Source organism: Salvia splendens, chromosome 4, assembly GCF_004379255.2.
Source record: "Salvia splendens isolate huo1 chromosome 4, SspV2, whole genome shotgun sequence".
Lineage (NCBI taxonomy): Eukaryota > Viridiplantae > Streptophyta > Magnoliopsida > Lamiales > Lamiaceae > Salvia > Salvia splendens.
Window position 1 is genome coordinate 13,340,438 of NC_056035.1, and position 15,040 is coordinate 13,355,477.

At 36.4% G+C, this 15,040-nt stretch overlaps 3 protein-coding genes across 3 annotated transcripts; 2 read left to right on the forward strand and 1 right to left on the reverse strand.

Annotated features, from left to right (window-relative positions):
* Positions 1-1,289: 1,289 nt before the first annotated feature.
* On the forward strand, positions 1,290-3,157 carry LOC121800682 (protein FAR1-RELATED SEQUENCE 5-like). Its single transcript, XM_042200201.1, has 2 exons — positions 1,290-1,690; positions 2,704-3,157. The coding sequence occupies exons 1-2, from the start codon at positions 1,290-1,292 to the stop codon at positions 3,155-3,157; spliced, it is 855 nt and encodes a 284-aa protein (XP_042056135.1).
* Positions 3,158-4,548: 1,391 nt separating this feature from the next.
* Positions 4,549-5,217, forward strand: LOC121800683. Its single transcript, XM_042200202.1, has one exon. It carries the CDS (start codon positions 4,549-4,551, stop codon positions 5,215-5,217), a length of 669 nt encoding a protein of 222 aa, XP_042056136.1.
* A 7,987-nt stretch (positions 5,218-13,204) lies between these two features.
* LOC121800684 (stress-response A/B barrel domain-containing protein UP3-like) lies at positions 13,205-13,675 on the reverse strand. The gene has a single exon (XM_042200203.1). The coding sequence runs from the start codon at positions 13,673-13,675 to the stop codon at positions 13,205-13,207; it is 471 nt and encodes a 156-aa protein (XP_042056137.1).
* Between the last annotated feature and the right edge of the window lie 1,365 nt (positions 13,676-15,040).

Consider the following 15,040-nt stretch of genomic DNA (forward strand, 5'->3'; position numbering starts at 1 on the left):
CAATTATGAGGTCGGGCGAAGATTATTTCGATTCCGATTCATCATCTTCGGGCGAGGAAGCTGAGACTTCTAAAGATAATCATTATTCGTTAACTTCTATAACAATTACGGTCGATCATAATTAGAGTGACGAAGTTGAAGTTCGTGTTTGTTCTCATCATGATTAGAGTGACGAAGTTGATGTTCAAATACGCTAGAGTGATGTATTTTATTTGTTAAAGTTTTGTATATAGGCTTTAATTGAAGCGTTTGTGTTTTGTGAATTGAAGAGTGCACTGTGTTCCAAGGTTTAAGTGAGGTGTCTTTGTTTTTTTGCTATAGTGATGTATTTTGTTAACAATAGTGAAGTAAAATCATGCTTAGAGTGATGTTTTCCACGGTTAAGTGATGCTTCTTGGATTTTTTCTATAGTGATGTATGTTGTTAACAAGAGTGAAGTAAAATCATAATAAGAGTGATGTGTTTTGTGAACAAGAGTGAAGTAAAATCATAATAAGAGTGATGTGTTTTGTGAACAAGAGTGAAGTAAAATCAGAATAAGAGTGATGTGTTTTGTGAACAAGAGTGAAGTAAAATCATAATAAAAGTGATGTGTTTTGTGAACAAGAGTGAAGTAAAATCATAATAAGAGTGATGTGTTTTGTGAACAAGAGTGAAGTAAAATCATAATAAGAGTGATGTGTTTTGTGAACAAGAGTGAAGTAAAATCAGAATAAGAGTGACGTGTTTTGTGAACAAGAGTGAAGTAAAATCATAATAAGAGTGATGTATGTTGTTAACAAGAGTGAAGTAAAATCAGAATAAGAGTGAAGTGTTTTGTTAACAAGAGTGAAGTAAAATCATAATAAGAGTGATGTGTTTTGTTAACAACAGTGAAGTAAAATTATGCTAAGAGTGATGTGTTTTGTAAACAACAGTGAAGTAAAATCATAATAAGAGTGATGTGTTTTTTTACAGTGATTTACGTACCAAAATGCCCCGATGAATTGAAACCAAAAATTGGACAAAGTTTCATGACCCTTGATCGTGCATTGGACTTCTACAACAATTATGCTCGATGTGTTGGGTTTGACACCCGTAAAAAGGGATCGAAAAAGGAAAAAGATGTCATTACTTGAATTTACGTGGTGTGTAGCCGAGAAGGTACAAAGCAAAGAAAGAGTGAACAATCTGAGGTGAAACGCAAGCGTTCTTCTATTAAGTGCTATTGTAATGCTAAAGTGTCTTGGAAGTATTTTATAGGTGTTGGTTATGTTATACAAAGTTTCGTTGAAGAACATAATCACGAGATGGTTGAGGAACGCCACAAGCGTTTTATGAATTTGAACCGCAATTTGGATTTAGTCCATCAGAAATTCATCCTCGATTGTGCTAATGCAAACATTGGTCCAACTTTAAGTTTTAGCTTACTTAAAGAAGTGCTTGGTGGATTAGATTATGTAGGGTGTACTGTTTTAGAAGTGCGCAACTATAGACGTGACCTTAGAGCATACGTGGAAGGAGGTGATGCACAAATGTTATTGAATGAGATGCGAAGGAAGAAGGAGCTGTGTAGTGCATTTACATATGAGTATGAGGTCAACTCAAAGGATAGGATGACACGATTGTTTTGGTGTGATCCTACTGCCAAGAGAAACTACCATTTGTATGGTGATATTGTTTCGTTTGATACAACATACTCAACAAATAGGTATGTACACACTAATTACTATTTTGTTAAATTGTTCAGTGAAGTTAATTGTTCATCACGGTGATGTAAGTTGTGCAATACAGTGATGTTAATAGAGAAGTGTAAGAGTGATGTGTTTTGTTTGTAAACAAGAGTGAAGTAAAATCATGCTAAGAGTGACGTGTTTGGTAAACAAGAGTGAAGTAAAATCACAGTAAGAGTGATGTGTTTTGTAAACAAGAGTGAAGTAAAATCACAGTAAGAGTGATGTGTTTTGTAAACTAGAGTGAAGTAAAATCAGAGTAAGAGTGATGTGTTTTGTGAACAAGAGTGAAGTAAATCAGAGTAAGAGTGATGTATTTTGTGAACAAGAGTGAAGTAAAATCAGAATAAGAGTGATGTGTTTTATGAACAAGAGTGAAGTAAAATCAGAGTAAGAGTGATGTGTTTTGTGAACAAGAGTGAAGTAAAATCAGAATAAGAGTGATGTGTTTTGTGAACAAGAGTGAAGTAAAATCAGAATAAGAGTGATGTGTTTTGTGAACAAGAGTGAAGTAAAATCAGAGTAAAAGTGATGTGTTTTGTGAACAAGAGTGAAGTATAATCACAGTAAGAGTGATGTGTTTTGCAAACAAGAGTGAAGTAAAATCAGAGTAAGAGTGATGTGTTTTGTGAACAAGAGTGAAGTAAAATCAGAGTAAGAGTGATGTGTTTTGTGAACAAGAGTGAAGTAAAATCAGAATAAGAGTGAAGTAAAATCATACTAAGAGTGATGTGTTTTGTACATAACAGTGGTTATGAAAACCGTAGTCTCTGTGTTGTTTCACTGATGTTAATAGAGAAGTGTAAGAGTGACGTGTTTTGTTTGTAAACAAGAGTGAAATAAAATCATAATAAGAGTGATGTGTTTTGTAAACAAGAGTGAAGTAAAATCATAATAAGAGTAATTTGTTTTGTAAACAAGAGTGAAGTAAAATCGTAATAAGAGTGATGTATCTCTCTGCATGCTTATAGTGAATTGTTTTTCATTTTAGGTACTGTATGATATTTGCTCCTTTTACGGGCAAGGATAATCATGGTCGCCCAGTGACATTTGCTGCTGGCCTTTTGTCCAAGGAAAATGCCAACTCATTTTCATGGTTATTTAACCAATTTGTAAAGTGTATGGGCGTGGCTCCCAAACTCATTGTAACCGACCAAGACTTAGGAATGAAAGTTGTTGTTGAGGAGGTCCTTGTCAATACAAGACACCAGTGGTGTATGTGGCACGTTATGAATAAAGTTGCTGACAAATTGCCAAATAACATGCTTGGTAGCGAACAATTAAAGAAGGAACTGAATGCATGTGTATGGTCAGAGTTGATAGAACCTGATACATTTGAGGAAACTTGGCATGCTATAATGGAAAGATATGGGCTGACCAATAATGACTGGTTTTCATCAATGTTTGCATCCAGAAAATTTTGGGTTCCAGCCCTTTTTCCGTGATTTTCCGATGAGTTCGTTGATAAAGACAACTTCTTTATCTAAATCACAAAATAGCTTCTTTAAAAGGTACTCAAAGTCTCGGGCTAACCTTATGCAATTTTATATGAACTATAACCATGATCTGGAGACTCAAAGAAGTAATAGTGCAAAGCATGAATACTATGATTCAACAAAAGTGCCTATTTTGCGAACAAGATTGGAAATTGAGAAACATGCATCAACGATATATAGTGGCAGTGCTTATAATGCAATTCAAGAAGAGATAGTATATGCATGTTTCTCTTTGTTTTGTGCAACTCTAGGAATGTCTACCAATAGAGATATTGAAGTATATAACATAAAGGACAAGGATTCAAACTCATGGACAATGACTTACTCCATTGGTGATGACACCTATTTGTGTGGATGCAAAAAATTTGAAAGACTTGGTCTATTGTGCAGCCATATATTTTCTGTGTTGAAATATAATTTTGTTAAGTTGATACTCGAGAAGTTGCGTGGAGGAAGATGGTTGAAGTCACAGTTTGTGAAGCCAATACATGGAGGTTTTTGTGATAATCAAGAAATACACCCTTCTGTGGACAAGAAGAAGATTGCATATAAAAACTTGTATACATTATTCATTGAAACAGCACAAAGCATTGAAGGGAACATTGAGCAAATCAATGCATTTGCTGCAATTATTGAAGAAGGTAAGAAGCAGCTTCTTGGAGAAGGTGCTGTTCTGTCTTCCATAGAGAAGAGAGCATTGATTGAGAACTTCTATGGCTCACATGTTCCGAACATTATTGAAGTTCATCCTCCTGATGTTGTTAGTACAAAGGGAAGTGGAAGTAGGAAGATATCGAAGAGGGAGTCAGCAATGAAGTTATGAATAAAGTTGCTGACAAATTGCCAAAGAACATGCTTGGTAGTGAACAATTAAAAAAGGAACTGAATGCATGTGTATGGTCAGAGTTGATAGAACCTTATGCATTTGAGGAAACTTGGCATGCTATAATGGAAAGATATGGGCTGACCAATAATGACTAGTTTTCATCAATGTTTGCACCCAGAAAAGTTTGGGTTCCAGCCCTTTTTCCATGATTTTCCGATGAGTTCGTTGATAAAGACAACTTCTTTATCTAAATCACAAAAATAGCTTCTTTAAAAGGTACTCAAAGTCTCAGGCTAACCTTATGCAATTTTATATGAACTATAACCATGCTCTGGAGACTCAAAGAAGTAATAGTGCAAAGCACGAATACTATGATTCAACAAAAGTGCCTATTTTGCGAACATGATTGGAAATTGAGAAACATGCATCAACGATATATAGTGGTAGTGCTTATAATGTAATTCAAGAAGAGATAGTATATGCATGTTTCTCTTTGTCTTGTGCGACTCTAGGAATGTCTACCAATAGAGATATTGAAGTATATAACATAAAGGACAAGGATTCAAACTCATGGACAGTGACTTACTCCATTGGTGATGACACCTATTTGTGTGGATGCAAAAAATTTGAAAGACTTGGTCTATTGTGCAGCCATATATTTTCTGTGTTGAAATATAATTTTGTTAAGTTGATACCCGAGAAGTTGCGTGGAGGAAGATGGTTGAAGTCACAGTTTATGAAGCCAATACATGGAGGTTTTTGTGATAATCAAGAAATACACCCTTCTGTGGACAAGAAGAAGATTGCATTTAAAAACTTGTATGCATTATTCATTGAAACAGCACAAAGCATTGAAGGGAACATTGATCAAATCAATGCATTTGCTGCAATTATTGAAGAAGGTAAAAAGCAGCTTCTTGGAGAAGGTGTTGTTCTGTCTTCCATAGAGAAGAGAACATTGATTGAGAACTTCTATGGCTCACATGTTCCGAACATTATTGAAGTTCATCCTCATGATGTTGTTAGTACAAAGGGAAGTGGAAGTAGGAAGAAATCGAAGAGGGAGTCAGCAATGAAGTTAGCAATGAAACCAGGCCGAAAGTGTGGAAACTGTCAAGAGATTGGACACCATGATTCTAGGAATTACAAAAAGGTTAATGAGAAGGAAAATCAGAGGCAATGAGGATTTGGATAGAAATAGTTCACTTTGTAGCATTTTTAGAGCACTAATGATTCATTTTATTACACTTTTGAGTGAATTTTATCTCAATGCAAACTTAGTTTTTCTGTTAAGCTCAAGTGCCAATAAGTTCATCACTTTTGTTTCACAAAACACATCACTCTTACTCTGATTTTACTTCACTCTTGTTCACAAAACACATAACTCTTACTCTGATTTTACTTCACCCTTGTTCACAAAACACATCACTCTTACTCTGATTTTACTTCACTCTTGTTCACAAAACACATCACTCTTACTCTGATTTTACTTCACTCTTGTTCACAAAACACATCACTCTTAGTATGATTTTACTTCACTCTTGTTTACAAAACAAATCACTCTTAGTATGATTTTACTTTACTCTTGTTTACAAAACACATCACTCTTATTCTGATTTTACTTCACTCTTGTTCACAAAATACATCACTCTTATTCTGATTTTACTTCACTCTTGTTTTCAAAACACATCACTCTTACTGTGATTTTACTTCACTCTTGTTTGCAAAACACATCACTCTTATTCCGATTTTACTTCACTCTTGTTCACAAAACACATCACTCTTACTCTGATTTTACTTCACTCTTGTTCATAAAACACATCACTCTTACTCTGATTTTACTTCACTCTTGTTCACAAAACACATCACTCTTACTGTGATTTTACTTCACTCTTATTCACAAAACACATCACTCTTATTCTGATTTTGCTTCACTCTTGTTCACAAAACACATCACTCTTATTATGATTTTACTTCACTGTTATCCGCAAAACACATCACTCTTACTGTGATTTTACTTCACTCTTGTTCACAAAATACATCACTCTTAGTATGATTTTACTTCACTCTTGTTCACAAAACACGTCACTCTTAGCATGATTTTACTTCACTCTTGTTTACAAAACACATCACTCTTATTCTGATTTTTACTTCACTCTTGTTCACAAAAGACATCACTCTTATTCTGATTTTACTTCACTCTTGTTCACAAAAGACATCCCTCTTACTGTGATTTTACTTCACTCTTGTTAGCAAAACACATTACTCTTATTCTGATTTTACTTCACTATTGTCCACAAAACACATCACTCTTTTTCTGATTTTACTTCACTCTTGTTCACAAAACACATCACTCTTACTCTGATTTTACTTCACTCTTGTTCACAAAACACACCACTCTTATTCTGATTTTACTTCACTCTTGTTCACAAAACACATCACTCTTACTCTGATTTTACTTCACTCTTGTTCATAAAAGACATCACTCTTCCTGTGATTTTTCTTCACTCTTGTTTACAAAACACATCACTCTTATTATGATTTTACTTCACTCTTGTTCACAAAACACATCACTCTTATTCTGATTTTACTTCACTCTTGTTCACAAAACACTAGTTTCTTATTCAGTGAAGTAAGTAGATACAACACAACAGTGAATTAAATAGTAAACAAGATATTAATGTAACATAAATACTTGCTATTGAATTTAAATAAAGTTTTCTACAATAGTTCATGAACGTTTGAAGTTTACAATCATTTTTTCCACATCTATTTTATTGGTTTTCCCATATTCTTCATAATGCTTTGATGTTACTGACAAGTTATTCAATGCCTTATGATTTGTTTCCGACAATAATAATGCGCTGCATTACTTTGCTCTTAGTCTTTAGAGTATTCCCTTGCTTCTTGTAGTTAATCCACACTTCCAATCTCGTTCGCGCTCACCATGATAACATTCCAAATGTCGCATCAAAAAAACTCCACAATCTTCTACATTTGATGTTGTTCTCCAAGGCATTTTGAGTCTTATTATGCTCACATCCTTTATTGATTTGCTTTGGTTGTGGTACCCCATTTTTGTCAAATAATGACAAAAATACAATATCTGCAATATATCATCATGAATATCAGATGTAGTTCACTATAAAGAGTATTATACTTCACTGTAATCACAAAAATACTTCACTATGAATCGTGTATACTTACCACAGTTACAGGTATGCTACCATATTTGACTGTTATGTCCTCATCGTCACCATTCTTTGAATTGTCAATCACCACTATACTTTTAGTGCTAAATCTGAAGCATATGGTATAGTAATGTTCCGCAGCACAAATTGGAAAGAACACCTACATAGATATAATAATAATTTCAGACTAAAAACAACTAGTGAATATCACAAATAATCAATTGTATTCAGTATTTACCAAATCTACTTCGGCCCATTTGAAATATGGAATTTGTTCAACCTCATTTTGTAAATTGTCACAGAATCTATCAATTATGGTCATAAGGTCGACCCCATCAGGCTGGTGAACAACTGTATACAGCTGAAAGATGAGACATGTCAAATCTGGATAGAAATAATTCACTTTGTGTCTTGTTTTATAGAACTAATGAACTTTGTTTAGTTCACTTTGTAGTGCATATAGACTTATGGTGAAGTTAAAATATCATATATTGAAATGAATATGATTAGTAGTGAAGTAAACATGCTTTATAATGAACATATACCATGCAATTAATTTTTCAAAATTTATATTATTCTTACGGATGGGTATGTTGAGAAAAAGAGGCGCCTCGGTGAAGATAGAACCTTGTATTCTTCCATGTTATTCAAATAAGAAGCCCACGTACTGATCACACCCACTTCTATTAGCGTATGTGGCAATAGTGAACAAAATTCTCTTTTTGTTACCATTATGACATCATCATCATACACTATGGCGTCCCTGTTCAAACATGTGTGTGTGTTAGCACATGTTTTGTATATTTTTCTTCTAAATCAGAACTATAATATAAATCTTACTCATTTAATTCATATGTTGTCATAATCCACAAAAAGTCTTGTGACTCTTTCAAGGTAAACTTAGTTTTAGCCTCAACCACTCTTTCATGGAATGGAGATTTCAATGCAGCTGATATTCTCTTCTCGGCTTTTGAACGTATCTCCATTTATTCAATCCTAGCAGTTGCCTGTCAGGGCAAGAATTATATGAAAACTTCACTGTATTGTGTATATAATTCACTATATAAGACATATAGTTCACTTGATGTTTGTTAAAAGTGTTGGTGAATGGATGAGATATGTCATTGTTGTACACTTACAAGGTTTGGATTGTAAACTACTATTTCGGTTGAAGGATTTTTGCCTGATACTTTCAACTCTTATTAAACATAATCATCATCAGCATCTAGCGCCATGCACGATTCTATTGCAGATGTAATTTGGGCATCCACAATGTCGTCCTATTTTCATAATAAGAAATGAAAACATATCACTATTAGCACGATTTTTTACTTCACTATTGTTCACAAAACACATCACTCTTATTCTGATTTTGCTTCACTCTTGTTTACAAAACACATCACTCTTATTCTGATTTTACTTCACTCTTGTTCACAAAACATATCACTCTTACTCAGATTTTACTTTACTCTTGTTCACAAAACACATCACTCTTATTCTTATCTTACTTCACTCTTGTTCACAAAACACATCACTATACGCATATATCACAGAAACCTCACTTAACAATGGAACACATCACTCTAAGCACTTTTTTATACCTTCATCTGTGTGTTTTGTGATGATGCTTTAGCTACATCTTCATAAAATTCATTTGTCTCCTGCAAATAGTGAAATGTGATATAACATAAGAATAAAAACTCAAAAAGGTAAAAAAAATATTATGAATTAGTGCACAACATAATACAAATTGTTTTTAGTTCACTCTGAATCAAATGTCAAGTGTTAAAATACAACAGACCACAATCAAATTGTTTAAAATATCCATGGTTTCTGTTTCAAATCTCCAACTTACTGGTTTCTTTCCCAAGTTAATATCAGGCAAAATTGATGTGCCTTCATTCACTAATTTGCATTTTTCATCATGGGCTTCCATCATTTTTTCCATAAGCTCAATCCATTCTGGATCGTCTTCTTGATCCTCTTCCATAGCTTGTGTCATGTTGTCAATTGGCTTAGACACAGCTTGGTCTCCTTGATCAACCTCCATACCAACCATCTTTAGTGCATTTATGGCTGCAACTTTGAAGCAATTGGTGTCATTGGTATTTGCTGGAGCATCCTTTATATACCTCATCATTTTAGCAATAGCATTTGCAGCCTCCCTAATTGAACTTTTGATTTCATTAGACGAAGGAGCTGCATCAGTTGAAAGGGGGGCTTCATCGGTTAAAGGAGCGTCAGCTACTTTGGCTATTGGCATAGTATTTCCAGTTGTGGTGAAGGGGCTTCATATAAAGATTCAATGGAGACAGGGTCAATAATACTTTCTATGCTTCATCTGCTAATGATGCCTCCATTATCGAATTCCATCTGTCCTCTCTCCTTTAGAATAGATGTTGTCCAGTTCCGGACAGTTAGGAATCTTCTAACCACCAATCTTGTTCGGTAGACAACCCTATCTACATAGCAAGCCTGCAAAAACAGATCAATAATAAAATGCATTACAAGCACTTCACTCTTAGTATGATTTTACTTCACTCTTGTTAACAAAACACATCACTCTTATTCTTATTTTACTTCGCTCTTGTTCACAAAACACATCACTCTTATTCTGATTTTACTTCACTCTCGTTCACAAAACACATCACTCTTACTCTGATTTTACTTCACTCTTGTTCACAAAACATCACTCTAACCATGCATTTACTTCACTGTTGTTAACAACATACATCACTATAGCAAAAAGTCAAAGAAACATCACTTAACCATGTCAAACATCACTCTAAGTATGATTTTACTTCACTCTAAGCATGTTTTTACTTCATTATAAATGAGTGGTTAAAATAGAAAACTGACCAATAGGAAAGTGATGGGTCCAGTGAATGGGGTGGATTTGTTCTTGAGTTTCCAGCTATCATGTGTTGTGATTAGCGTATCCAAAACGTAGATGCACCAATTGTACCGCCTCACATTGGAAATGTTGCCAATATCGTCCAAAATACGGCCATGACATTTTCCGTTGGCAGTTGGTGATATCAGAACATTGTCCAACTGAATAAGAAATATTTTCTTAAACCACTCACCACCTTCTAGATCACTATCAAGCTGCTCTTGCAAATCAGTTGGGGTTATTGCAAAGTTGTTCTTCTTAGCCTTTACAATGGTCATCATCACATCATTCATGTCATGCTTCTTTTCCCTTTTTATCATCAACTCTCCTCTTGGCAGTCCCAACGTAGCATACCCATCCTCCTCAGTGATGTGTAATGGTTGATCATCAACAAGTTTTATTCTGGAGCAGTTGTCATGATTAAAATTTTCAAGGAGTGAAAATGTCATATCAGCAGGAATACTTCGGATCTTCATATGCACAAGCTGTCCAAAACCCATCTCTTCCAGAGCAGCTATTTGCTTGGAGTTCATTTTCTCAATGGCATCAACTAGAACTTTCCCCTATCTTTACGACCAATTTAGGTCTTCTGATTTTACAACTAATATCTTTAACACTCTTTCCTTTAGCCTGTTTCTTTCTGGCAGGCAGTTCTTGTTCATCGTTGGTTTGTGACCTCCCACTCTTTGAGGCTAGAAGACATACAAAAAGTGGTCAAATTCATGAATACACACTTAATATAGCTCAAAATTATACATTAATGACTCTGCCCAATGCATAATATATTTCACTAAGATACTAAATAATTAAATAACTCACTCTCTGGTTTATGCTTTTGTTACATATCATGTTTTTTTGGACCTTATTTCTTGAGAAGTTGTTGTTCGAAGGACATCTTGTCGATTTTTTGACCTTATTTCACTTGTAGTTGCAGCAAGTTGTGGCGGTCTATCCTCACGAATCTTAGACCTTATTTCGGCTACAGCAGCTTCATGGATATGAGAAAAAAAATCAACATAGCAAAAAATCAAAGACACATCACTCTTATTCTGATTTTACTTCACTCTTGTTCACAAAACACATCACTCTTGTTCACAAAATACATCACTCTTATTTTGATTTTACTTCACTCTTGTTCACAAAACACATCACTCTTACTCTGATTTTACTTCACTATTGTTCACAAAACACATCACTCTTATTCTGATTTTACTTCACTATTGTTCACAAAATACATCACTCTTACTCTGATTTTACTTCACTCTTGTTCACAAAACACATCACTCTTACTCTGATTTTACTTCACTCTTGTTCACAAAACACATCACTCTTACTCTGATTTTACTTCACTCTTGTTCACAAAACACATCACTCTTACTCTGATTTTACTTCACTCTTGTTCACAAAACACATCACTCTTACTCTGATTTTACTTCACTCTTGTTCACAAAACACATCAATCTTATTCTGATTTTACTTCACTCTTGTTCACAAAACACATCACTCTTACTCTGATTTTACTTCACTCTTGTTCACAAAACACATCACTCTTATTCTGATTTTACTTCACTCTTGTTCACAAAACACATCACTGTTATTCTGATTTTACTTCACTCTTGTTCACAAAACGCATCACTCTTATTCTGATTTTACTTCACTCTTGTTCACAAAACACACCACTCTTATTCTGATTTTACTTTACTCTTGTTCATAAAACACATCACTCTTACTCTAATTTTACTTCATTGTTATTTGCAAAACATTATAAAGCTAACCATGTAAACATAATACAAAGGCCATACGGTTTTCATAATCACTTAACATCAGTGAAACAACTATAAATCTAACCACAGAAACTACGGTTTTCATAATCACTTAACATTAGTGAAATAACTATAAATCTAACCACAGAAACTACGGTTTTCATAATCACAATACACGAAAATATTGTATATTAAAATTAAGAAATAGTAGGAATGACTCACGGTTCGAACGTTGGTGAATAGAACCAGAACTTCCGGTTGTATTTTTCTTGGTTCGTTCAAAAGCTACAAAAAAACAAATCTAAATCAGATCTAAAATCAAACCTACAAATGATTGTTAATCAGTAGGAAATTTACTTTTCGAAAAATCCTTTTGATTTGTAGCCATTTGTTCGACAAAGGAGATGATGTTGACGACTGGATAACGAGGGCGACGGCGACGGCTTGAATGCGGTTTAATCGGCGATTTTACGATGGTGAACAGAGAAGAGGAGAAGAGAGAAGAAAACGCGGTTTCAAATTAATTCAATTTTCGAACATGATTTTGGAGTTAATTCGATGTGCAATGACCATAATACCCCTGACTTGTTATTATGGAGTAAATTTGTGATTGAGGGAGCTAATATCTCATTAAATTCAAAAATTAATACTAGCCCTTGATTTTTTTGATCTTGTGGTTATTATTTGTTCTCTAGTTATTTGGTTAAGGGGTATTTGCCATAGATCACTACTATATATATATATATATATATATATGCATAAGGGTCATGTTAAGTTGAGATTTTTGGGCATAATTAAGAACTAAGATGCATTTTCAGCCATTAATTCACAATTTTTGTGCAATGTCAACTAGGGGGCATAATTGTCATTTTCGCGCGATGTCAACTACATAGACATTATGCCAACTACAATATCAACAACAAAGGTTATTTATGTCAACTATTATGTCAACAACAACATTTTACAAATAATTAATGTCAACAACAAATATTTTCATGTTAACGACCTATATTATTTATGTCAACAACAACGTTTTACATATAATATGTATGTAGATATATGTAGTTGACATTATATGTACGTAGTTGACATGAATTATATATGTAATTGACATTATATGTATATAGTTGACATGAATTGTATATTTATTTGACATTATATGTGTGTAGTTGATATGAATTGTATATGTAGTTAATATTATATGTGCGTAGTTGACATTAAAAAAGGGAAATAGCTAAAACTTCAATCTAACTCTTAGCAACTAATTCCCAAGTGGGGAATATCACCAAACACCTAGAGTGCATTATGATTAAGCTTGATTCTTCAATCCAGCTCACATCCAACACAATTGATAATCGCAATCGACGCGATCGAGAAGCCCTTGCTCATCCCGGGGGAGAAATTCTCCCCAACCGTAAGTTGCTCAATCGAATCGAATTTCCCATTCATCCCCCTCACAATCCCCAAAATCTTCCCCTTCCCGACCACCTCCTCCCCCAGCTTCACCACCGTCAGCCGCAGCGACGCCCCCGGAGGGACCACCACCACCCCGGTGAAGTCGTCCGCCACCCAATAGACGGCCATGACTTCGTCGACGATTGGCTTGGCGTAATCGGTGACGACGCTGACGTGGACGAGGTCGTTGATGTAGGACGCCAGACCTGATTTGGATCTATAGCGCGAGTGGAGGAGGTGCGTGAAGGTGAGGACGGTGGAACGGCAGGGGGCGACGGGGCCGGCGGAGATGTGGAGGACGAAATCAAGGGTTGCGAGGTCGTTGAGGCTGCGGAGCATGTCCGCTTCGGCCAGCCAGATTCAACGCCCGCAGTGAACTTGGGCGAAGACTGTACTACAAGATAGACCTCCCAATATTTGAATTCCCCGAACCCCTTTCAACTGTCGGGGCTGCTGGTGCGCCAGAAGCTTCACATCCTCGGAAGACATGCCGCTAGTTGCCGAACGGAGGTTGTTTGTGTAAATGCCGCCAAATTGGCTGAGCTGCCTCCTCAGCCGCTCTCACTGTTTTCGGCATTGCTCTCCGTTATGAGGCTTCCCCCCTGGCGGTTTGAACTGGAGACGGTAGATGTTGTCCACCGGTGATTGGGGGATCCCCTGCCTACTCCCCCCGCAGCCGCCGGCGACCCCTGCATCATCCCCAGCATCATCATACCGGGCATCTGGGGCATCATGCCCGACATTCCAGGCATCATTCCCGGCATTCTGTGCATCATCCCTGGCATTTAGGGCATTCCAGCACTCGCCCCGGGCATCTGGGACATTTAGGGCATCATATTATACCACTGCGGGTACATGTTGTAGTACACAGGCATCATCCCCGCCGCCATTTGAGGTTGGGGCATCATCCCGGCATTTGGGGCATCGCGACTGTGACTCACTCGTAGCGGGGGAATCGTTATCGTGATGCTCCATTGTTCTTCGAAAGAAAAGTATTTTAGAGAGAGATATTCATTAATACAAGTGGTGCAAATGAAATGAAGTGCAACGAGACGTATTTATAGAATTTTTTTAAAAATATATAATGCAATAATCGGGACGCCCGCGCTGACGTCCGTGAGAGTCAACGCAATGGCGGACGTCCGCACGGACGTCAGCGGAAGGCCGCGGAACTGCGGTGCCCGCAGCGGATGTCTGTATCCGCGTCACATGCACACAATGACGGACGTCCGGCACGCCGGTCTAACGTCCGCCGGGACGTCCGCCACTGCGGATGCTCTAACAAAAGCAACCTTGTATACAGTCGAGACGGGTCCCGACGGGTCCAGATGGGGCGGTTTAGTGCTCGGACCCGCCAAACCTCTCATATTCGCCGTTTTAGCCCCATAGAACGGCTCTGGGTGATGGGAGACGGGCGTAGTTGGCGGGTTTGTATCCTTTCATGTTCAGGTTGATGATTGCACCTCCTTCGCTCATAGAGTACTTTCGTCGGCCGAGATTTGGTTCTTCGATGGGCCAAATTCAGCATCGGGCCTACCACTGAATTTGGGGCTCTTCTAGAGGACTGCTAAAAAATTCATGGTACTTGAAAATCATTTTCTCCTCCGAAGAAGATATCCTTCAATTTCTGGACAATGTCAATAAAAATCACAAAACTATGCCGCCAGGCCATGTCTCCTAAATATTGACCATAATTCTAGCAAA